Source organism: Cydia splendana, chromosome 25 (assembly GCF_910591565.1).
Source record: "Cydia splendana chromosome 25, ilCydSple1.2, whole genome shotgun sequence".
NCBI lineage: Eukaryota > Metazoa > Arthropoda > Insecta > Lepidoptera > Tortricidae > Cydia > Cydia splendana.
Window position 1 is genome coordinate 7,296,256 of NC_085984.1, and position 26,682 is coordinate 7,322,937.

Here is a 26,682-nt window from a genome sequence, read left to right on the forward strand (position 1 = left end):
TTATTAGTAAGATACCTATCTGACACAATTGTGAACGAGGTGTGAGTACTGAATAAATAATTGAGTCAGACCGTAAAAAGTCTGCAGCGATTTTGATAGCCCACGCAGTGCAAGTGTCATTTTAAACGTCAAACTTCTATGAAATTATGACGTATAAAAACACTTACACTGCGCGGGCTATCAAATCCGCTGCAGACTTTTCTTGGTGCGACCTAGTACCTATGTACAGTCGACGTCAAAGATTATATTTACATTTTTCGCCTTATTACAAAGGAGTAAGGTGCAAAATTGTAAACATATCTCTGACCTCGACTGTACTAAGTTACCGTACACAGTGATTCAGGGACGAATGCCACAGTGCCATGACAATAGACGTGACATGCCAGCCATGTCACTAGAGTTCAAATAAGCAACATGGAAACGGCCGCTACAATGTATAGCATTATAAAATAGAGCAACCTTCCCTCCTTCACGCATCACCTACGACACACAATATCCATACGCACGCACACATGCACGGGTGTAACAGGTGGGCACGCACACAGGTGCGAATATGGGGTACAGGGGGTTTGGAAAAAGTGAGAAAAGGGGGAAAAAAACTAACCAGGTAGTCAGTAAAGAAAAAAAAATATCAACAATCAACCAGGTAGACAGTAAGGAAAAAAAAAACAACAAACTAACTAGGTTGACCTAACTAGGTCACCTGTACGGTTACCATCAGTTTGTCACTGACATAAACGCCGTCGAGAACGTAATTTACTTTCCATACATCTCGCTCGCACTCGCATATTAGTGCAAACGGGATGTATAGAAAGTAAATTACGTTCTCGACGGCGTTTATGTCAGTGACAAACTGATGGTAACCGTACTGCGGGCTCAGCACGGTTCCATTTTTATCGACTATCACTACGCGCGTCCCTTTCGCACTTACATACTTGTTAGAACGTGACAGGCATGGTGACAAGGGATAAAAACGCAACCGTGCTAAGCCGCCTGGTCGACAGACTGGTTTGTCGGCTGGTAATAGACGATAAATTTGTCGATACTTGGAAGGGATCCTGAATACGAAGCAGGAGGTTCTGCGTTCGAATCCCAGCCCCGGTAATTACTTGTACAGATCTAGTGTATAATTATTTTCCATCGTATTTTCACGGAAACGTACGAACCTTGCTATTTCTGTCAGTCTCGGTACAAAAAGAACAGGTTGACTGAAGTAGCATGACAAATACGAACGTTTCCGAGAAAATACGATGGAAAACAATTAAGCACTTAATGCACTACATCTGTAATCTGGTGATTTTTTCATAGGTCTCTCACTTCAGACGTTTTTATGTAGCTATGTATTTATTTTTATATTTTCACATTGGTAGCAAAGAAGAGACCCGCCTGATGGAAGACATGGAGCGCTTAACTTCAAGGTATATTACTTAGGTAAGTACTCAAACTACACTTATAAAAGGAACTTTTTTATTTTAGAAAACAGAAAACAACCCAAACATTAAAATATAATTAGGTAGGTAAGTAACTTCCCTACCTAACCAAATTCTATAAACATTTGAGATAACTTCCATTACTTATATCAATAAATGATATGCAATAGAGATCAGGTGCTGCAATAGAGTTAAAACTCAGGTGTCATAATTAAAATTATACACTTATGCAAACATCACAGAATACATTATGTTTTATAATTTATTCATAAGCACCTGAGAATTGGTCACACTAATGTACAAATAATCGGTAAAGTTGTACGTTTATTTAAAGTATAATATTATTTACATTTTGTTTTAATCAAAAATACTTGCACGTACCTAATCCTGTCAAAATTTACATCACACTGTATATCTTATCACTACTGGACTAAAACATATACGTAATCGACAAACTTATCTATGCACACAATTTATAAAAACACAATCTAATCTCAATGCATCACGATTCAATTTCATGACACCACCGCATTCAACATTTTAGCACGTAAAGCACTGGCCATTATAACTTGGTCTTCCTTCCCGCTCTATCTTAGTACAAATGTAGAGAGAAAAGGTCGATTTTTATACAATTTCACAGATCAATTTACATCGGCTAGTGTTTGTTCCGATTTTGAAAATTCAATTTCGTATTCACTTTTGTACCGCGAAGCGAAGTGGACGTTTCCCGCGTGAACTTTTGTTTTTAATTTTTACTTTTTTGTGTTTTTGGTGGCCAGTGTTTTTATAGTTTTAAGAAGTTTTAGTGTTGGATTGTTTTTTTTTTAATGTAAGTATTTTATTGGTGTTTTGCAGTTAACACGTAAATTACGTCAACTTAACGTTTATTGCTTTTGTAGGTTATATAGGGTATTTTAAATTCAGTATTGCATATAGGAATCACGATTCGGTAAATCGGTATTGCATATGTAAAGTTGTTATGTCTAATTATTTCATTTTTTATGCCAGGGCTTTGAAAGCATTGACTTTAATTTGATAAAAAATCATGACATTTTCTACCTAAAAATTATTTATTTTTTTATTAGGTAGGTACACCAAATAAAACCTTATCTTCCCTGAAGAAAAGGGATGGGAGAGGGGGAGGGGGGTGTTATTATAATAACGCACATATACATACGGAACATCAGAAAAAAACAGTAACTTAAACAAAATATTAGTTATTGTATTTGCCATAAATAATTTATCTTAAAGGTACCTAACCTACCTCTAATATACATAATGAACATAATAATATAATAACAAAAGAAAATTTTAATTTCCATATAAACATGTTCAACATAGATATACAGTTCAGATCAGGGCTGTAACCGCGAAAATCGAAGTTCGCATATTGCGGGCATTTTTCTCTGTCACTCTAATTACGCCTTCATTGGAGTAAAAGAGAAAGATCCCCGCAATTTGCGAATTTCGGTTTTCGCGGTAGCTTCTCAGTTCAGTTTCTTTATTGGTAGAGTTATATCAAGAAAAGTCTGCAGCGATTTTAATAGCCCGCGCAGTGCAAGTGTTCAAACATCAAACATCAACATTTATTCAGCAAATAGGCCACAAGGGCACTTTTACACGTCATCATTGAATTTACATACAAGGAAAAATAATAACATCAACAATTTGATAAAATAAAACTAACAATTCAATCTAACGTATTACAATTACTAAGAGATGTATATGGTCTCTTAATGTCGAATTACATAAAAAATACAGATACAAAACACAAAAAATTTTTTATAATATTTAGAGGTGTAAATGTCTCTAGGTGTCAGAACTATAAGATTATATAGTTTATCAAGTTATCCTTAGAGATGTATAGGGTCTCCAAGAGTCAATATCCTGTATAATTAATACATTCATTAAGAGAAAAGAAACATACGAGAGCAGAATGAGGCGTCTCACTGTAATTAATTGTTATTTTAAACGTCAAACTTCTATGAAATTATGACGTATAAATAACACTTGCACTGCGAGTTACAGGTCACACAGGTACATATGAAATATGATATAGTTATTTACAATTCTAGATAAAATACATTGGTCAAGTTTACAAATCTCTAACTAATTAATTAATGATCGTGCAATAGTTACCTACATGTTATAGTACACTGTGCAACATGAAGCGTAAGTTGAATATTGCAAACGAGAGTAAGTTAAATCGCGACGGCTTGCCGGAGCGATTTAACTTACTCTCGTTTGCAATATTTTTACGCCCCGAGTTACACACAATGTGTTTTTCATCACACTTGCGATACAAAAATTAAATATAAAGACAAAAAACCGGTAATTATGGCACTAGAAACTTCATAACTCCCTAGGGAGAACGCTTAATTTTTTCTGTTAATCCCGCTAAGCCTGCGTGCAATTCCACATTTACTGAGCGAGTGTGATGAAAAGTACCTACTTATATATTATTATATTACCTAGGTAGCATAGGTAGACTAAAGGACATTTTATTTATATTATCTATTGTTTTATCATATAAAATCATTGACTAACCCCACAAAGATAGGCTTATCTGCCTTATCACCTGCTATCACTATGAAAACAAATCATATTCAACTTAATATATCTCTTATAAACAGCTTAATAAAGTACATATTTGATTGGGCGATTTTGATAAAGTAATAGTTACATTTATACCTATGAAGTTTATGTCTACAATTTTCGTGTTATCGTGTCATGAATTTTATTCTTATCGTAACTAATTACAGAGTTTGCGAAATATAAAATGACGTTCAATGTCATAAAACTTAAAAGTAATCAATTCAGATTTTTTTTTAGCTTCCAAAAGTTTATACGGCGAAGTCAGGGACCGGTGGCGAAGTTAGGGTATTTTAAAATGTGTATTTAATACTTTAAAATAAAAATAAAAATAACCCATTGAGTTGTTATTTTTTCGAAAAAAAAGTGAACGGTACACTTATTTCTGAAAACCCCCGTATCTGCAAGACTGTCATTTTAAAAAAATTAAGGTGTATTCGGATATTTCGGATAATTCCGTAAGTCGAAAACCGTCGGATAGTTCCGAAAAGAGACTCTTAATTATTACGATAGTATTATGGGTGATATTCATCTGATTTTCGGAATTCATCAGACGACCAGTCTGGCCTAGTGGGTAGGGACCCTGCCTGTGAAGCCGATGGTCCTGGGTTCGAATCCCAGTAAGGGCATTTATTTGTGTGATGACACAGATATTTGTTCCTGAGTCATGGTTGTTTTCTATGTATTTAAGTACATATATATATTATATATATCGTTGTCTGAGTACCCACAACACAAGCCTTCTTGAGCTTACTGTGGGACTTAGTCAATCTGTGTAAGAATGTCCTATAATATTTATTATTCTCTTTATTTATTTTTCGTCTTAAGTTAGGTTTGTTATAATATGAATATAAAAGTAAAATATAAAAAAACACTTACAAAACAATAAAAAATACATATAAACACATTATAAAAAACCTAACCTAGGGTGCCGCCGGCAGCGGAGCTTGGCCCAAGCTGCCGGTGGTCAGGGCCGCAGAGTGAGGAACCGACGTACTATACGCGCCGTGTCCAATATTACCGCCTTCTGCATCTGACCCTTGATCCAACCACCCAGCAAGAGTCTCTCTAGGTGTTGGTCGAGACTCTTCGCTATGAGACCGTTCGCTGACACAACTATCGGAACAATGATCGTCGAGTCAACATCCCACATGGCGGTAATCTCGTGAGCTAAGTCTAGGTACTTGCTGGACTTGTCCTTCTCGGCCTTCACGAGATTCTCATCATGGGGGATGGTGACGTCGGCGAGCACGGCCCGGCGCTGCGATCGGTCTATCAGCACGATGTCAGGCTTATTGGCGACAATAGTCCTGTCAGTGATGATAGATCGATCCCAATAGAGCGTGGCACGACCATTCTCGAGAACAGGCGCAGGTAAGTACTTGTAGTACGGTACTTCGCGGTCCACAAGGCCGTATAGAAGAGCAAGTTGCTGGTGAATAATCCTGGCTACGAGATTATGTCTGTGCAAGTACTCACCGTTAGCAAGATGAGAACAACCGGAAATGATATGCCTGAGTGACTCTCCGGGACGGCGGCATGCCCGACAAATGTCGACCGTACCGTCCTTCAGGATATATTTCCGATAGTTGTTCGTCATCATCACTTCGTCCGCAATTGCACAGGCAAAACCCTCGGTTTCTCCGAAGAGGTCCCCGAATCGTAACCAGTTCACCGACGCGAGCAGGTCCACATCGGGTCCCGTGAGGGCCTTGTAGAACCGCCCGTGTAGCGCCTTACTCTCCCATGCCGCCTTGCGATCCGCAGTACTTAGTACCACAGGTTTGCGCCAGTTCTCGTTTGCCAAGGAGAGCGGCGTGAGGTTCCTGTCTACTGCCACCACATCACGATGCATCCCACACTCGTTGTTAAGGAAATAATTCCTGAGATTGTACACCTCGCGGTTGTGGAGATCCTTGGCGTTTAGGAAGCCTCGGCCTCCACACTTCCGTGGGATGTACAATCTCATAACTGACGAGCGTGGGTGTAGCATGCGATGTGTGGTGAGCAGTGACCGGGCCCTCCGATCCAGGGCGTCCAGCTCGGTCTGAGTCCACCTTAGTATGCCAAAGGAGTATGTGAGAAGAGGCATTACCCAGGCGTTGAAGGCGCGCACTTTGTTGCCTCCTGACAAAAGACTGTTAAGGACTTTTGTGAGCCGACTGAAAAAGCGCTCCTTCACCGACCGTCTAATACCCTCGTCCTCAATACCCAACGACTGTGACATACCAAGGTATTTATAGGTCTCTGATTCAGAGATAGACCTGAAAGACATTGTCTCAGAAAGTTGTAAATTTGTTGAATTTACAACCTTCCCCCGCTGTACATGCATAACCGCACATTTATCGACACCAAACTCCATGTTGATGGCACTACTGAAGACTTCGGTGGTTTTCAGTAGCTCCAACAAGCCTTGGGTATTTGGTGCAAATAATTTGAGGTCATCCATGTACAGAAGGTGAGAAATAACTTCACCCTCTCTCCGAAGCCGGCAACCTAGTCCCAAATCCTTCAGCAAGGTGCTGAGGGGATTCAGAGCTAGGCAGAACCATAGCGGACTCAGACTGTCGCCCTGAAATATTCCTCGCTCAATCCTTATAAAATCCTGTGGGCCAGGTCGGTCATCCCCGCCTCCTGGTTGACGAAGGACTGTGGTCCACTGCCCCATACACGCGCTTAGGAAGGCTCTCAAAGCTGCATCAACTTTGTACAGCTCTAAGACCCTCCCCAGCCATGAATGAGGCACCGAATCATAGGCCTTCTTGTAGTCAATCCAAGCGGCTGAGAGGGCCCCCCTGGTCCGCCGGATTTGTTGGCAGATGGTCATGTCTATGAGGAGGAGCTCTTTAGTACCACGGGACCCAACCCTACATCCATTTTGAGCAGAGGCCAAAATATTGTTTGCGACAATGTGCGCGTTGATTTTTGCTCTCAAAATGGATGTAAGGAGCTTGTAGAGTGTAGGCAAGCATGTGATGGGTCTGTAGTTCTTCGCTTCCGTGGTACTACCGGACTTATAGAGCAGGAAGGTGACACCAGTTGTTAAGGAAGGTGGGAGAGAACCAAGTTCGAGGGCTTGTTGAAATTGTGCTGCTAAGTAGGAGTGCGAGCATCGGAACCATTTTAGCCAGAAGTTGTGCAATCCATCCGGCCCAGGATATTTATTATATTATTTGTATCTCCTTAGATATCACGGGCCTATAAATCCCGGTCTTTTGATAGGCTTGCGTGGGGATATAGATCCAACACGTAGAGGCCCTTTGGAGAGCTTTATATTATTATTATTATTATTAATTATCCGACATACAAAATTACCCAAACACTTTAGACCAGTGGTGGGTAAACTTTCTTCATGCGGCCAGAAATTTAGGAAATTTAAGTGGAGGGCCAGAATTGTAGCCAAAATTTATTTTGATTTGTGATAATCAATAATCATAGACCAATGCCAATACTAATTATTTCATAGGACCGTCGGCGGGCCGGATAAAAGCCATTCGCGGGCCGCAGATGGCCCGCGGGCCGTACTTTGCCCACCACTGCTTTAGACCAACAAAAGTCTGCAGCGATTTTGATAGCATACGCAGTGCAAGTGTTATCTTAAACGTCAAACTTCTATGAAATTATGTCGTATAAATAACACTTGCACTGCATATGCTATCAAAATCGCTGTAGACTTCTCTTGGTTTTACTCTACCTACCTAGGAATTTATACTAAACACAGTTTGTAAAATTATTAACTAGCGAACACAACAAAGTACCTACCTATTGTCCGCATGGTATAATAATATACTCCGCCTGGTACTCCATTCCCGTCTTTTCTAGGTCACCTAACTGACACAAGCCTACGTCATCATGCGACAGCGCTATATGATAATATGCGATAGCGCTATATATAGTGGCCATGTTATTGTGACGTAGGCCTGTGTCACTCTGGGAATAGAAGACCATGTTTTATTAGACTATGATTGTCCGTTTTTAAATTGTTAAGTATTTGCTCAAGTGTTTCACTACATAGTAGAGATGTGTGTCACTTTTGCGAAATGCATACATTTATTACAGTAAGTAAGCGAAAGATAAGAATCCAAGAACGTATTATGATTTACTGACTTTATTACACTCATACACTGTGATGTATTTTATTTTAACACTGTATTAGTCAAGTGTAAAAAAATGGGTGTACAAATCATACTCAAAAATATGTCCCATAGCATACGATTAATCACAGGACATAAAACACAAAACAAACACCTACATAATATGGGTAAAACAGACAGCCCCATGTGCAGACCGTGCATGGAAGAAGAAACAGCAAAACATATCCTCCTACACTGTAAACAGGTAGAAGTATACAGGAACCAATACCTAGGGACTCCGTGCACACTGAAGGAGGCAGTTAGCAACCTGAAGACACTGCTAGGTTTCATGGAGGAGCTGGGGTGGCTAGAGTAGTGCTACCTCGTTTTCACGCGAAATAGGCACAATGGTTGTCGACTTGCGGAAAATGCCCAGTATAACTAATTAACATCCAGGCAATCCCCAGCTCCTCCATGAAGACACTGCTAGGTTTCATGGAGGAGCTGGGGTGGCTAGAGTAGTGCTACCTCGTTATCTCGCAAAATAGGCACAATGGTTGTCGACTTGCGGAAAATGCCCAGTATAACTAATTAACATCCAGGCAATACCCAGCTCCTCCATGAAGACACTGCTAGGTTTCATGGAGGAGCTGAGGTGGCTAGAGTAGTGCTACCTCGTTTTCACGCAAAATAGGCACAATGGTTGTCGACTTGCGGAAAATGCCCAGTATAACTAACTATATGTCTTTGTGTGGAAGAGATCGCTCTATAGCGATAAGTCCGCCTGTTGTTACCTACTCATTTAAGTCCTGTCTTTTTTTTCTATTATGTACTTTACTTTAGTAGTGCACAATAAAGAATTTTATTATTATTTGTATCTCCTTAGATATCACGGGCCTATAAATCCCGGTCTTTTGATAGGCTTGCGTGGGGATATAGATCCAACACGTAGAGGCCCTTTGGAGAGCTTTAATGTCATGTAGAACGCCTGCTGGAACCCGTTCACAGGCGCAACAATAGACACCCATGAACCGGTCTCAGCAGGCATTGGGACTATTGTAGAAAAAGTGAACAGTATACCGGTCTATGGATTGATGTTTGGGTGGACAATGAGATTGGGCTATTGTAAAAGAGGTCCGGACACCTGCCATAACAATGTTAACACAGTCATCGAGGCAGGCGGTGACTCGCCGCTGACTAGATGGGCCCCTGAAACTGCCGTCGTAAAGACGACCAGGAGCAACATCGGTGTGAGCGGCTCAGGGGTGTCGAGAGGTGTGCGCCGCTTTCTACCCAGTGGCTGTTACCAGCCACTGTGCCAACTCGCGTCTTATGCATCTTTCACTTCCACCCCTATTATTATTATTATATGTTCCATAGCTCTTACGTCAGCGAATTAAGAACTATGGGACATATTTATGGGTAAGTTGTCTACACCCATATTTTTACACTTGACTGTACTTAGATTCGGACTTCATAATTAATTAAATTAATTAATTTTGTATAAAGCAGAAACGTCTGCGAACGTTGCTATTAAGCTTAGAGATTAATTAAAAGTGGGAAAATTTACTGTTTTGGGTGTTGGGTGAGACTTGAACGCACCATTTCTAATAAAGAATGATCACAGTATTTTCGGTAACAACCCACCTGCTGGGGGTTGGAACAGTTGTGCGACCGTTGGTAGACAGGTGCGTAATGAATGCGTAGACACGTTCCAATTTTAAAATTCGAAACCCAATTCGATATTGACTAACAGACAATACCTACCCGAAGTTCAATTAAAATCAAGTTAAGATTTTGAAGTTTGCGGTTTTAGTACGTTCACTAAGGGTTCATCCACATATTACGGCACAGCAACGGGGAGAAGGGGGTCATGCCAAGTATAACACATAGTCTAATAAAACATGGTCTTCTCTTCCCAGAGTGACACAAGCCTACGTCACAATAACATGGCCGCTATATATAGCGCTATCGCATATTATCATATAGCGCTGTCGCATGATGACGTAGGCTTGTGTCAGGTGACCTAGAAAAGACGGGAAGAGAGTACCAGGCGGAGTATATTATGATACCATGGTGTAACAGTAACTACATATTAACCTATCTTTTTCCTATGAAAAAGTGTGACAAATGGGGAGGGGGAAAAATTCGTGTATGATATAAGTAATGGAAGTCAAAATAAGTCAAAAGCATTTATTTGTCCAACATATGTACCTATATTTACCTACATAAGTACAGGTCCCATATACTTCATCATTGTATCACTTATGTTGCACCTTGCACCATAAGGCGTACAAATCTACCATCAAATGGCTCCTTAAGCCAGTTGAGGCTAGATGAAAACATTACATGACCAAATAATGTAGGTAGGTTAAAGTCAGGTCGTTCAGTGACAGATCCCGGCGGTTTTATATTTGGTTTGTTAACCAATAAGGGCCACTTGCACCATTCACTAACCCGGGGTTAACCGGTTAAACCTGGCGTTACCATCATGGTTACCTGTACATATTGACACTAGGTTAACGGTTTAACCGGTTAACGCCGGGTTAGTGGGATGGTGCAAGTGGGGCTAAATGCTATATAACTACCCGAAAATGTACAAATTATTTGTTTACTTTTATTGAAATACCTAAAGATACAGAGTATACATACCAGGGTGTCTTGTATGTCTAGACACAGGTCATAAAACCAGTTATTTTTTCCCACGGGGACGGTAAAGTTGGCCTTTAGGACGAGACCCTTATGGATCCAGTCCAGTGATTCTACTGGCTTTTGCAACTTACGTTCGCCAAGTAAACGCGCTGTTACTTAAGTTTATTGAGTGTGACTGACGTTGCCAGACAAGGTTGCGAAGCATTTTTTATCTTACCATACCTTACCTACATAAAATTGTAACCGTACTATACTGACCTACCTTACATAAAATTTAACCTAATGTGAAAAATGCATAGAGTTAGACCAAGAAAAGTCTGCAGCGATTTTGATAGCCCACGCAGTGCAAGTGTCATTTCAAACTCAAACTTCTATGAAATTATGACGTGTAAAATAACACTTGCACTGCGTCGGCTATCGAAATCGCTGCAGACTTTTCATGGTCTAACTCTACCTAAACTTCAGATTTTAATTTATGCTTCACAACGTTTATATTATAGCCTAATCCTGTAATTATTGTTTTCAGGTATTAAATAATGGATTTTCGGATATACTTCCCGTAAGTTACAAGCAAAACTGAAACAAAATGGCGGAAAACGAGGGCCCTGTGGTCGTGGACGACCTTCCGATCTCATTCCAGGTAAATATCTAGATAGAGATACATCACTATAAAACACCACTACCTAATACCTATAAGTTGTCTATAGACCGACCGCTTAAATGATTCCTCGCCTGCGCGGTACGGGGGCGACGGGGTAGGGGGCATAGTCTAATAAAACATGGTCTTCTCTTCCCAGAGTGACACAGGCCTACGTCACAATAACATGGCCGCTATATATAGCGCTATCGCATATTATCATATAGCGCTGTCGCATGATGACGTTGACGATGAGGCTTGTGTCAGTTAGGTGACCTAGAAAAGACGGGAAAAGAGTACCAGGCGGAGCATGGTATAATAATATACTCCGCCTGGTACTCTATTCCGAGATTCGCGTATGACCTAACTGACACGGGCCTACGTCATCATGCTGTTTACAGGTTCTCAAACTTTAAAATGTGGGAGAATTTTAACCAACGGTGAAAATTATTTTAACGGCATTAATTTTAAGTTATTCATGTAGAAACATAGTAAAATAAAACAAATCGAGTGTATTAAATTAAACTTTATCTATCTATACAAGACAAACGTTTGAAAAACTAATTCACAGTTACACATTAATTACCAAGCTTACGACGTGAAAAGTTTGGAAAACACTGCGACTGCTGACACTGAGCGAGAAGGAAATAACAATTAACACGCGTTCGACAAGGATGACGGTCAGGGCATGAAGTTATCTAGATCCGAATTGTCAAATGTGACAGCGCTATCCTGTGTTGCCAGTAATGTAAACAGAATTACCCGAACGTCTGGAATTTTATTCGTGAATCGGAAGATATTGCTAACGAATAATTACAAATGACGTGTTATTGTAAAATTTAAGATAAAATACATATAAATGAAAATTATAAAATTATAAAGAAATATTTTAACTTATTAACCATAGGTATAATGTACCCATGTAACATGTTATGTTGAAATAAAGTGGCAATGTTATTGTGACGTAGGCCCGTGTCACTCTGGGAATAGAAGACCATGTTTTATTAGACCATGAGGCGGAGTATATTATTATACCATGGTAGGGGGTACGACGACTAAGGGTGGCGGGGAAGGTGCGGGTGGCAGGCGTACGGCGCTTCCCCGCCGCCCTTAGTCGTCCTACCCCGTCGCCCCCGTACCGCGCAGGCGAGGACTCATTTAAGCGGTCGGTCTATAGAAGAGATCGCTCTTTGGCGATAAGACCGCCTGTTTCCTCTTTGTAATTTTTTAGCCACCGTGTATATGTTTCTTCAGTACAGTATATGTCCGTTCTTTACAAATTTCTCCAAGTGGTAACTACTAATCACTTGATTACACTCGTAATCATGTAATCGATAATGAATTAATTACTGATAATGATTTCGCAGTAGGAAATCCGATAATTAGAACTTTCGTGTGTTATATCAATTAGAAACTGTTCAACAATCTTTACAATACATTATGGTGACTTTACCGCACTAGTGCGATAATTTGCACATTACGTAACTATGTCGAACATTTAAAGGGCCATATGTACTGTAAAACGTTGTACGATACACGTGCGAATAGGTAATTCGCAACTCGTGTCGATTTAAAACTTTCCCTTCGGTCGTGTTTTAATTTATCGCCACTCGTTGCGGATTTCCTCTTTTCCGCACTTGTACCGTAATGTACAATTACGTCATTATTTTGTTAATATTCTGCCGCTTAGGGGTCATCCATTAATTACGTCACACGTTTAGGGGGAGGGAGGGGGTCAAGAAAATGTGACATATTGTGACATGGGGGAGGGGGGAGACACAAACTTTGTGACGTCACTTTAACTTCATCAGTAACCGAAATTTTTTTTTTAATTATTTTATTCGCTGTACATTTAAATAACAAGTTTTTAAAACGATAATCGTTTTTATTCTTTTAATTTTCTTTCCTAAGCAGTTTTGGGTTATAAAATTACTAATATTTATATCGTCAAAAATATTTTGATAAAATATTAATAATACTTAGGTACTTACTTAATTCGATTTGGCGATTTCGTAGAAAAAATGTGACGTCACACTAGGGGGGAGGGGTTTGCCAAATGTGACCAAATGTGACAAGGGGGGGGAGGGGTCAAAAAACCTAGAAATTCGTGTGACGTAATTAATGGATGACCCCTTAGGGGCTATTCATAAATTACGTCATTTCAAATTAGGGGGGGGGGGGGTCTGGACATCGGATGACGGTAGCATGAAGTAGGAGGAAATGGGGTCATTTGAAGCATGATTTTTGGATGATTATAGGGGGGGGGGTCAAAAATCGTCAAAAATCGATGACGTAATTTATGGACAACCCCTTATACACTTATCGCTAATTAGCTATTAATCGTTTCTCTGTCATTTTTCCTTTTGTACTATCTGTGAGAAATGGATAAAACATAACTTAGTATTTAATTGAGGCTTGAAAAGTTTTATAGGTGCCTAGTAGGTATTATTTTCTTACAAGTAAATATAACACTTTATTGAGCCATATTACATCGCTTGTTTTATCACATAAGCCACTGTACCGTGAGTCATCCTTTATATTATGCTAAAGGGTATGATAATACGACTAAGTTTTAAAACGCGTAAATGATTGAAAAACGTTCCGCTCTGCTGCCCCATTGGCTCACACCTGTGTGCGTAGCCAACGTGCTGATCGTTTACGCTCCGTAGTCATCTCTCTCTATCACTCTTCCATATTAGTGCGACAGTGAAAGTTGCGTTTCGTGCGCTACGGAACGTATACGATTTGCACGTTGGCTACGCACCCTGTGTGTATTCGGGTTGGGCAAGTTGGGGCTAGTCAAGTTTTTAGGAAAGCCAGTGTAGTTTGAGCTCCGGCCTAAGGCCGAAAAAGCGACTGTATTGCTTTAGTTACAGAATTGATCGTTAGATGGCGTTGTTCCGTGTATTCAAAATCCTGAATCGCGCTATCAAAATTTTTCTTGGGATAAGGACCTCAAGCTCATACAATATTAGTTTAGTTTATCAATTGAACGTTGGATGGCGTTCTACCGTGTAGTCAAAATCCTACCCAGCTACTAACAACATGCGTGGCTCACTCCGCGATTTCGTCGCTTTGCTACAGGTAGCTAAAAGTACATCCGCCCCGCGTTCCACACTAATTTTGGTGGCTAGCCATAAGCCGCGCGTGGCGCTGTCGCCACCTAGCGGCCATATCTGTCCTGATCGTAACAGACGCGCTTTGTTAGAGAGTGAGTCTTCTATACCTAGTACTATTATTTATTCAGTGCTAACAATGGCGATGTATGCAGCTCGGGTGCGCGAGCCCCACCCCTCGCACCCCGCACGATTGCCCTGTCTAGACGGCTTCGTCGAATGGCTACCTATATTGTTTTATAGGCTGGATAATAGATTAGCTCTGGCAAGATTAGAACTTGCCACCTTTTCCTAAGGCCCAGCCACACAAATGAATAATCCAAAATTTGCCACTGCAATTTGAACCTATACTGTAAGAAATAGAGTTGATTTTGCTTTGTATAAAAATTGAACGACGCAAAACAAACGGAACTCTGTTCCAATTGGATATGATTTAAATTTCATCGAATTGAATAAGTACTAGTATAGGTAGGACCTTGGGCCTTACGAGGAGAACACCTCTGTCGGGGCTAGGGAATGCAATAACCGGCCAAACTTCATAACCGGTTTCGGTTACGGTTATGCCCGAAAAATAACCGAATTTATAATCGGTTACGGTTATTTTCCACGAAAAATTTTTAAATTTACAATGCAGTCATTTAAAAAATACAAAAATCTTTATCTTAGTGCCTACAGTTAATAGGGAATGTGAGTAAAAGACTTCGTTTTTTAATAAAACACACCAAATACAGTAAAAGTAAAATATGACCTTGGACGTGATACAATATTCAATAAAAATATTTCATAAATAAGGGAAGTAAATTTGGTATATTTTTGTTATTAAAGTCCACGAATGACAAAAATTATAGTCACAGGCGTCACAGCCAAAAAAGGCAGGATTTTGTAGTCATTAGATGATAAAAACATACAATTCAAGTCATAAATAAATAACCGAAAATAACCGTAACCGGTTATTCGAGTTTCCAATATTCGGTTATGAAATTTTGTCAAAATAATCGGTTATAACCGAATATTTCGGTTAAGGTTATAACCGATTTGCATTCCCTAGTCGGGACAAAGCTTTTGAAACCTCACAAGTAAGTACAATCGTCACACATGAGGTCATCACACTAAACTCACATTTGTTCCTGGGATGTACGGTTTTAATCTAGCATGCATCAGTGACGTCACATCCGGCCTATTCAATATGGCAGCCGTGGTCCAATTACCCCGCTATATGGTGTTCAGTTCAGTATAAATATCTGTGTGGTTTTTACGATTTCAATTATACTAATACTAACGTATCGGTAGTACAGTAAAAGTAAAGTACAGCAGGGACCGCGCGAATACCGGTATATTTTTCATACAAATTAACCGGTATTCAATTTCGGTATCTTGGTTATTTATGTATATATATATTTGCACTTAATTTAGCTAATCTGATCAATCATTATTCTAACCTAAATACTATTCTATAGTTCGTTTTTTTTTGCATTAGAAATAAGGTAAACAATCTTGATGTGTATTTTAATTGAAAAACACATTTAAAAAAATAATTACGGCAAATATGTAACAATTATGAATCTAATACGATCTTTTATATTCTTCTGCTTTCATAAGTAATAGTTACTGATTTTTAAAAGGCGTTTTTCAATTAAAAGACATGTCAAGATCGCTTACCTTCGGGGACTTCCGGTTCGAGCGCCATCTTGATGGCACGCGTCGGGATCAATTGCTTTAGTTTTTGATCATTAATATTGTTTAAAGTGTAATATCGATAGCCTATTATACAGTAAACTAATGTGGTAGTGTGCAGTGAATGGAGAATTTATCTTGAAGCACGTTTAACCATCATTTTGGAGTCTACGGCCGGTTGTCCACGTGTTTCTTGTAAAGCCCGCTATCGCTTTACAAGAGCTAAATCACCGTACACTATCTTGTACTAACCGTATCAATTTCAATCGTTTTACCCTGCTACTACGACCTTGACACTGGCGAAATAGCCCCAATGGGCTGAAGCCATAATTTAAAATGAATGAATGAATGCTTACCTTCTTTCAAGTTCTTTCTAATGCTAAAAAAAAACGAACTATATAATATCAAAGAAATAAATTTGAAATCTATGCGATATTTTGATTTTTAGTTATACTTACCGGTAACGGTCCCTGAAGTAAAGTAAATACACTCTGTTGCACCACAGAAGAAAAATGCAATAACAGATTTACAATGAAAATAAAGGTAGCAATAGCGGTATTATCGCTATCGGCATAGATAGATATAGATAGGATAGATATAGATATGCATTTACAAGGAACCCTTAGCGAGCACGCTTTGCAAAGGCCCGTTTTATGCACCTAAATGCAGCTAGTGCACCTCAAAAAGTCAAAGGGGTCGTCCAGAAATCATGTGATCGTTTAGAGCAGCGGTCGGCAACCTTTTTTTGCGTAGTTTTAGTAGCGTAGTTAACGATGAGTAAGTTGACGCGGGCCGCACTTTGTTAATATTGATGACTTTATCAGACATTGTCGTTTCTCAATATTACATAGCCAGAGAGGCTCGCAGGCCGCAAGTGACAGTTTCACGAGCCGCATGCGGCCCGCGGGCCGCAGGTTGCCGACCGCCGGTTTAGAGAGAGGGGGGTGGGGGTAAGAAAAATATCACGAATGATATCACGTATATTTTTCAAACCGGAAAAGCCAAAAACAACAATATTACTTACTCAAAAATTTGATCAGATCAAATAATCCGCTCTATTTTATATGCGGGTTTACCCAATGAAAAACATTTATCGCACCAACTTTAAAACATTAACAATAAAAGCTCGCATCGGCGCCATGGCCTTGATTGCTAGCGTCTAAGGATACCCGCATCATAATTATCACGTGATCTTGTGGCAGGGGGTTTGCGTTAAAATCGTCAAATATCACCAAGGGGGAGGGGGGGTCAAAAATAGGCCAAATTATGATCACATGATTTCTGGACGACCCCAAAACAGCGACGCGCTGTGCATACTTATTACTTATAACACACAATATGGACCGTTAGGCGACAATAGAAAGCAGTGTGTGCTGCGTTTTCGGTCTAATAGTTGATAAATAGGTATATTTTCGTTCAGAATAAAAGGGCTGTTGTTGTTCGATGACAATGTAACGTCAAAACCACAGCATTTAACTACTACTTACGAGTAAGTGGTCAAAATAAGAGTAAACGTCACAAAATACAGGGATGCCCATAAATTATATTTTTAATAGGCCCCGTGCATGAACTATAGGGGGCAGCATAGAAGCCGTCAGATTTTTGGCGCGAGGCGTAAATGTGTCGTTTATATTTCCGATGTAGCCCACAAGATGGCACAACCTACTATGCACAAGAAAACGTCGAGAACGGTAGCACTTGCTTTGGCAATGTACATGTGCACATATGTTTCCGATTCAGGCCACAAGATGGCAGATCCTTCAACGCGCGGTCCCTATAGACGTTCGTGTTTGAAGGAGAATATTTTGAAGATCATACATTTTCTTTTAGTTAAATAATTGTCATCATCTTCCTCGGGTTATCCCGGCTTTTTGCCACGGCTCATAGGAGCCGGGGCTCCGCTTGGCAACTAATCCCGAGAATTGTCGTAGGCACTAGTTTTTACGAAAGCGACTGCCATCTGACCTTCAAACCCAGAGGGGAAACTAGGCCTTATTTGGGATCAGTCCGGTTTCCTCACGATGTTTTCCTTCACCGATGGTTTCCTTTTTTGGGCCATCTTGTAAAATAAATAATTATTTTAGCAGTGGCGGATTTCCCTTAGGGGTCATCCATTAATTACGTCACACGAATTTCTAGGTTTTTTGACCCCTCCCCCCCCCCCCTTGTCACATTTGGTCACATTTGGCAAACCCCTCCCCCCTAGTGTGACGTCACATTTTTTCTACGAAATCGCCAAATCGAATTAAGAAAGTACCTAAGTATTATTAATATTTTATCAAAATATTTTTGACGATATAAATATTAGTAATTTTATAACCCAAAACTGCTTAGGAAAGAAAATTAAAAGAATAAAAACGATTATCGTTTTAAAAACTTGTTATTTAAATGTACAGCGAATGAAATAATTAAAAAAGAAAATTCGGTTACTGATGAAGTTAAAGTGACGTCACAAAGTTTGTGTCTCCCCCCTCCCCCATGTCACAATATGTCACATTTTCTTGACCCCCTCCCTCCCCCTAAACGTGTGACGTAATTAATGGATGACCCCTTAAGGCCCAGTAGGCCCGGGCCTAGGGCGGCCAGATATTAGGGGCGGCAGTCTATATGGTGGGTCCTGAGTAGGGTTGCCAGATCGAAAGGCGCTATTATCGGGAAACAATATAAATTTTTCGGGATTTTGGGACTTAAGTCGGGAAAAAAATACATTCAAATTAAATAATTGTATTAAAAACAATGATATTTTACATTATTGGCACTACGTCAGCTCGCTCGCTCGACGACAGTTCGGAACTTGAAATTATTGTTTTATAACGTGAAGCTGTTTTTCGGGACAATTTTCACTTTGTCGGGAATCGGGAACACATGCTAAAAATCGGGAGAATCCCGCCAAATCCCGACCATCTGGCAACCCTAGTCCTGAGAAAGGGGCGGCTAGTACTTATATTACTACAGGGCCTGGGGCTTAGGGCGGCAGAGACTGTAAATCCGTCACTGTACTTTAATGGGCACATTTGTAGCTGAGGGTCCCTTGACGAGTTTCTATATTCTAAATAAGTAAATTGGAATGTTCCAGGTAAAATACCTCGGGCAGAGCGATGCACGAGGGTTGTGGGGCATCAAGCATACGAGGAAGCCAGTGGACCTGATGGTGGCTGCAGCCAAGGCCTTACCACCAGGTAAGAGTACTACTTACTTGGTTGGCGCGGTGACCCAAAATGAGTCTTGGCCTCCAACATAAGAGCACGCCACTTTGATCGGTCCAGAGCGGTATCCCGCCAGCTTTCGCCGACGCCGAGCTCACGGACGCGGAGCTCCTAAATACCGTTGGGCAGATAGAGTGGAGGCAGATCTCCGTGAGGTAAGAGTAAAATTTTGAAATCGTTAATTTTCAGAAAGTCCTAGGGATGTATTGAAACTGACCCTCAGGTTCATACTTTATAAGTAACTGCTGTATTTTTCAAATGTATAATTGACAGACCAGACTTCATTAATATTGTCCTAGAGGAACATTTGCTTCATTAGGTCATGGGCCCAGCACGCTTCCACTGCGTATTTTAGACAACCGGGGTTCGAACCCGCGACCTCCAGATTGAAAGTCGCACGCTCTTACCGCTAGGCCACCAGCGCTTCTTTTTCCTTTCTGTTTGTCAAACAATTTATATTCCATTCAATGTTTCCAGGTCAAATCCTTCCCATCGTGAAACTGGTGATCACCGTGGAAGGCGTCCACATGGAGAGCATCCACCACGGCCCCAAGCGAGACTTCGAGCACATGTCTGTCTTCTTCAACATCGAGTCCATCTCCTACGGCGTCCAGGACTTGGTCTACACTAGGGTGTTTTCTATGATCATCGTCAAAGATAACGCTGATGTTAAGGGCTTAAATCCCTTCGAATGTCATGCCTTCGTGTGCGAGTCCAGGTAAGATCTACAATTACTGTTTTCACTTGGAGAAAGGAGAATTTACCCACACTCACTCCCTTGATCTCACTTCCGCTTTTATGCATTGACAAAAATTTACTCACTAATAGTCACACTTAGAGACACCACACCCTAGCGTCAGCGTCTAGTCAGCGCTATGGGAAACCGTGTTGCTGCGCAGTTGCGCTAACGTTGCATCGAGCAACAGCCAAAGAGGTATCTATTCCTGACACACACGTATTCATTCGTATTAAGTCATTTAAACTCAATCATCCGTCATACATCTACCAAGACCCCAAGCGAGACTTCGAGCCCATGTCTGTCTTCTTCAACATCGAGTCCATCTCCTACGGCGTCCAGGAGTTGGTCTACACGAGAGTGTTAAAATATTAAGGGCTTGAATCGAGTTTGTTTGCGAGGCCAGGTGAGATAAACTGATCTTATCTCATCGCAAAAGTCAGTGTGGAAATTTTGTGTTTCACTCGGTAACAAAGTTTCTTTAACCCTCAACATTATCGCGAGACAAAGAAAACGCTTTGCCCGCCTTGTAACAATTAACTATTTCATTTTCCCCTATAACTGTTCGTGGCGGAAAGTGGAAATAACCATAGAAGGTAGGATCCTATAGAAGTGGTATACGCGTGCCTCCGTGAGATACAAAACATACGCAATGCGACACTATGAATTTATTTGTTGCCCACCATAATCCATACTAAATTTACGGTGGGGAACAAATAAAATGTGAGACTGTGACAAGGACAAACAATAATAGCTCTTTCGCTGCTACTCCTACTGAAAGATACATAAGACTATCCCGTTCGGTCACTTCCCCCCACCTTTCATACTAAATAACATACCCCCATACTAGATTCATGGAAATAACCAATGGAATCTGGGTTATTACCTTTATCGTTATCGTGGCCCCCTCAAGTCGGGAACTGCTACTCGATACGTTTCTCACGTGGACTATCAAAGTGCTAAAAACAGGCAAATAATTGTTATCATTTCCCTATCTTTTAGCTCTCAGCATTAGACTTTCGCAACATACTTACGTAGATAACACAGACATGTGAAAAATATATTATGTGGAACCTCGCTAGCTCTAGTCTAACCTCGATAAGACGAAATCCTCGTTAACACGAAATAAAATGCTATTTTCCCTTCAGAGCCCAAAACCTCCATAACTCGAAATATTTAACCTCATTAAAACGAAGTAACCAACGATTCCCTTCACGACTATTCAGTAATTTTTTTACCTCTATAACGCGAAAAATGAATATTGACCTCTGCAACCGGAAAAAATACCTAGTCGTTTTGTTTTACCACCTTTGTAACTCGAAAACAAACAATAAGACTGTATTTCCTCCAATAATACTATACTTAAATCTGTTTGTTGCTTTTATTTCCAGAAACGCGGCGAGGAGACTGACGTATGCGCTGGCGGCTGCTTTCCAGGACTATTCTAGAAGGGTGAAGGAACTGCAGACATCTCCAGGTAAATATGTAGAATAGAAAAGCACAAAAACAAGCGCTGGTGAAAGTGAAAGGAAGCGCTATTATTGTTTGTCCTTGTCACAGTCTCACATTTTTTTTATTCCCCACCGTTAGTATGGTTTAACTTATGGTGGGCAACAAATAAATTCGACCAATCATAGTGTGGTATTGCGTATGTTTTTTGTCCCTCACGTACGCACGCGTATAGCACATTTATAGGATCCTACCATCTATGCTGCTGCTGGACGCAACGTTGGCGCAACTGCGCAGCGACGCCATTTTCCATAACGCTGACTAAACTCCGACGCTCAAAAGACGCTAGTGTGGGGTGGCCCTAAACAATGACATATAAAAATATTTAGCTTACCAATACAGGCTCTGGGCCCATCTCCGAACGGCAGATACGTGTTCTTCTGAATCTCCTGAAGATTCTCTGCACCAAACCTCTCCGGTATAAACTTCTCAGGGTCTTTAAAGTACTTTGGGTCTGTCTGGATGGCTTGCAACGGTATGGCGATGTTTACCCCTTCACCGATGGTGACATCTGTACCGGGAAATTGGTGTAACGCTCAAAAGACGCTTGTGTGTGGTAGAGGTTGAATATGACGATGATGCTTATACAGGTTGGCTAAAAATAACTACATTCCCGTTGCCAGGGAGGTTTTGGGATAATACTGAGCAACTTTTACTATGGGACCAACCCCGATGTTAAGGGTGTATTTGTATATAGTTTCGATACTTTTTACACTATTGCCTATGCCTAGTTTTAAGTTATTTTTCTACGGTTCCATGTTTAAATTCTGAGGTAAGTACATTTGATTATTTTATGTTTTGTACGTCAGTTCGTAAATAAATCCCATAGTAACAAGTCGATTGCTTGGTTATTGATTTTCCTCTATACCCGAAATAACGAAAAAAAAAACATTTTGGCTGGTCCATTTTCTATGGGGAAGTAATTTTTTTTTCGCGATTTCGGCGTTGGTCCCATAATAAAAGTAGCTCAGTATAATCCCAAAACCTCCCCGGCAACGGGAATGCAGTTATTTTTGAGCTACCGTGTATATTAGGTACCTATATCATTTGTTTTTTCAGAACTGGATGAGAGGCCACCCAGCCTAAAGAAAAGATTCGCAATCGACCTGCGGACGCCAGAGGAGATTGAGGCCGACTTGGAGACCGAAGCTTAAATCTGTCAGAACAAAACTTATTCTCGTATTATAAACGTAATCCGTCTTCGGCTACAGCGACTGTTTTTCTGCCGCTGAGAGCGTCGCTGGTGCGCTCTCAGGTGACTGACGTAGCAATCTTTGCAGCAAATGTGCCACACTCGCTGCAGGTCAGCTCCCCTCCGACGTAATTATACGTGATGGCCACAGGTGGTCTGGCCTTTAGCACAGAATAACTAATAGTACTACCCTTTAGCTCGTCACGCTTAAATGTCTGTGCGTCGCCTAAACGTAATAAGACAGGTACCACAACTAAAAACACTTGAAAATTAATGTAACACTAAAAAAATTCAACTCTAAAAGGTCGCTGCCTGCTGGATGTCAACTACTGTGGGCCATTGACATCTAAGGACTGGCCTTACGGGCAATAAGAATGGGGCATGAGTGGGGCCAGTACAGCGGTGTGACAACGCGATTGGTTGATGAGTTCGCATCACGCGCGACTAGTTGCGTTAGACTGCACGATTGGCTCGAATTCGTGAGTGACACCGCTGAACTAGTACCTATCTTATCTTATAAACTGAAATAAATGTCATATACTAAGAAAAAGTAACTAAGGCCTCTAGTGCCCCAGGCTGGAATCGAACCAGCGTCCTCTGCTATCGCGGCAGGTGCCTAAGCCACTCGGCCACCGGGCCACGGCGGCATAGGTCGAATTTTCCAAGTATATGCACTTCTTACTGAAGGCTTATGGCGCCCCCTGGCCATCTCTAAGGTAGAACAGTATGGTCCGGACCTTCTAACTAGATCACTCATGTGATACCGAGTTAGCGAGAGAGATGGCGCTGCCATCAAATACTAATGTATTTGAACATACAAATACTTTACTATCTTATCTTATCTTATCGTTTTCGGGGGCCCTTGCGGATACACTTCGACCCATAGGGATCTTTTGTGCAATTACCCCCTAGGAAAGATCCGATATCCATGTGCCGGATGATGGAGCTCATGGGTAGCGTTTTAACCTTTTGAACGCCAAACGGCGCATCCATTTGCCGTGCCACTGACGTCACGGGGGTAAAATTTAGGTAAACCAACCTAAAAGTGGGGTGTTTTTCAGTAGATTTTCATCATAAAACGGTTTTATCCGAAACCCAACATATTTAGAAAGGTTTATTGTACATAATTCACCAGTAGTATTAAGCGATTTACGTAAATATTTGGTAAGTATATAGTTTGCCTTATAAATAAGTATACCCTTAATACATAAAGTATACTATAATGTATTATGAAGTAGAAAAAATTCAATATAATATTTAACTCCGTGATCGGTGTACCAACAATATATTTGTATATTTATATGATTTAGAAATTGCCTGCTATCGATATCGACAGCACTTGACTCGATATTTTAATTAATCACTAGCACTGGTACCCACATTTTTGCCCCCGAGAAACTGGGCTATGTTCATGAGATTACCGCGTTGTGGTGTATACTCTTAAATGAATTTAAGTTAGTTTTATATACCTACGTGATCAGAGAAAGTCCGCCGAGGCCTACCCCTTCCAACTCCCGCTTTTGCTTCTCCCTTAATATAGGTACACTCTCTTTGTTAGCCTTCCTTCATATCGGGGAAATTCTGAAGAAAGGCCAGGTCAAGAGCACTCTAACCCGGCGAGCGTGTATGAGGAATGTTATGAAAGTGAAGGAAGCGAAAGAGGTATGTCAGGATCGTAGCAAGCGGAAATCCGTGGTCTCTGCCTACCCCTCCGGGAAATAAGCGTGATTATATGTATGTATGTATGTATGTATGTCATACTTCTTCTTCTTGTCCTTGCCCATATTCCCATTTCATCTGGGGTCGGCCCTCCTTGTGCAGCGGCGCCAGGACCTTCTGTCATTGGCGAAATGTCTTGGAGTCACGTATGTATGTATGTCATACGTGACTCCATAGTTCCATACCTACTTAATAAATTTTACATGAATAGGTACTTTTACCTAGAAATCTAAAAAAAATTGCAACTATACTCTTTTCATATCTCATGCTCTGAAAGTGGGTCGTTGTTGTTCTAAAAGGTGCGCAGAAAGTGATATGTTTATGCTCTAGCGCAGAAAAGTGGTGTACTCCTCTGCGTACCCGTCCCACGAACGACTGGGTGGAAACAAAATGGAAAAATAATGTCTTTATTTCCTCGCCTGGAACAATTGGTAATTGTTTAATTTTACTAATCCCACGTTGATCCTTTTTTTATAAAAAATGATGTAAGTAAATTGTTAAAAACAAATTATTCTTGATTTCTTTCGTTGAATTCTATTTACTCGATTTCATAAGGCGGGAACCAAAAGGAATACACCAAAAATATTTTTTTAAACCTTACACTTGCGTAAATGAGCAAAGGCAGAATCTTATACAGCCACAGTTAAACGTTTCTACGATATTAAATTGGTATTTAAAGTTATTTAGCACTATATTCATGAAAATAAAATAAAATACAAGATAAAACTTTCTCATATTATTAATTAAATTGTTATTTAATATTTAAAATACTTTTATTATGTTATTACGTGGTGTGGCGCACCAAGTTCGCGGTGCGGTCCGGTAGTCTGTTGCGGCTTTTAGAACGAAAAAGTATAAAATTAAAAAGTAAGAGGCAATCCCGCTGCTTTTCATATTATAATGAACAAATAATTTTAAAATTACTGCAGTTTGTTAAAAAATGTTTGCTGTCGTAAATATTGCAATCTAAATGATTTTCGCTAGGGGTTATTAATCTTCACACATGTAAAGTCTCTGATTGCAAGTAAGTAAGTTGTAAGGAAAAATATCATGGCCGTAGGTCTATTAGGTACTTCAATTACTGATTTTGCGAAATTGCCTTGTCTTGTTTGGTTTCCTCGCATTCGATATGAAAAGTAGAGTGTTTAACTCGGGTGAAAGGCACCATCTCTGTCTCGGACTATTGGCGCTCTCACTGCGTTCGAGCGCCAAACTACCTCGACAGAAATGGGTGCCTTTCAACCCTTGGTTAACAATCTACTATTCTAATTCTTGATGAGTTTTATTTGAAATAAGTTTTCAACCACAGGCTAAAGGAATATAAACCTACTAAATATAGTCTAACAAGCTTCCAAGTACTGGTCCAAAATTAATTACCCTGAACAAAGTCTTTGTTCAGGTGTGACTATTATTTGAATATCGCGTTCTAAGGTAAAATACTTTCATGATGATAATGATGATGCATTCCTGTTATCCCTCATGGGACATAGGGCTCGCAGAAGAATCCTCCATTTGTCGCGATCTTGAGCGGCTACTTTCAGCTCTTTCCAGCTGAGTCCAGTTGAGCCCGCCTCTTTCTCAACTGATGATCGCCTCCATGTAATACAGTCAACAACAGAGCTATGAATACAGGCAAAGTGTGTATTATGTAATCTTAATACCATTCCAATTAGCTGACCAAGGGCGGGTTTAAATTCAGCAAGCTGTACCCGCACCTTTTTCATTACTTACACAATTTGTTGCACAATGTTTAGATGAATACTTACCTACTTACTCCTTATACCTAAGATGGACTAATTACCTACCTAACCCTTATACTATACCTAAGAACTTATGTAAAAAGTAATGAAATAAACGCATTTGTATTTGTATTTAAGTGCCAAAAATATGTATACACGACCTTAATGTACAGGCAATAAAGTACTGTATACATGTTTTTGACACTTTGCCTGTATTCATAGCTCTGTTGTTGACTGTACAAGGCCTCCCCGACCGTCTACTGCCGGCCGCTTGCCAGCGGAGACCCTGCTTGGCCAGATGGCTGTCCGGCCTACGGCGTACGTGACCGAAAATACTATCATACTATGTATATTATGTATATTATATATATGTATATTATACAAAATACAAGAATGGTCTTCTTTCT

At 40.3% G+C, this 26,682-nt stretch overlaps 1 protein-coding gene across 1 annotated transcript; it reads left to right on the top strand.

Annotated features, from left to right (window-relative positions):
- The first annotated feature begins 11,273 nt into the window (after positions 1–11,273).
- LOC134802810 (uncharacterized) lies at positions 11,274–22,835 on the top strand. Its single transcript, XM_063775533.1, has 5 exons — positions 11,274–11,387; positions 19,251–19,353; positions 19,858–20,098; positions 21,508–21,593; positions 22,685–22,835. The coding sequence occupies exons 1-5, from the start codon at positions 11,334–11,336 to the stop codon at positions 22,777–22,779; spliced, it is 579 nt and encodes a 192-aa protein (XP_063631603.1). The 5' UTR covers positions 11,274–11,333; the 3' UTR covers positions 22,780–22,835.
- The last annotated feature ends 3,847 nt before the right edge of the window (positions 22,836–26,682 follow it).

Excerpts from the sequence above, each read along its gene's own strand:
- LOC134802810 (XM_063775533.1), top strand. The coding sequence starts at position 11,334 with ATGGCGGAAAACGAGGGCCCTGTGGTCGTGGACGACCTTCCGATCTCA. Across the intron at positions 11,388-19,250 it reads ACCTTCCGATCTCATTCCAG|GTAAAATACCTCGGGCAGAG; the intron begins GTAAATATCTAG and ends GGAATGTTCCAG. Across the intron at positions 19,354-19,857 it reads AGCCAAGGCCTTACCACCAG|GTCAAATCCTTCCCATCGTG; the intron begins GTAAGAGTACTA and ends CAATGTTTCCAG.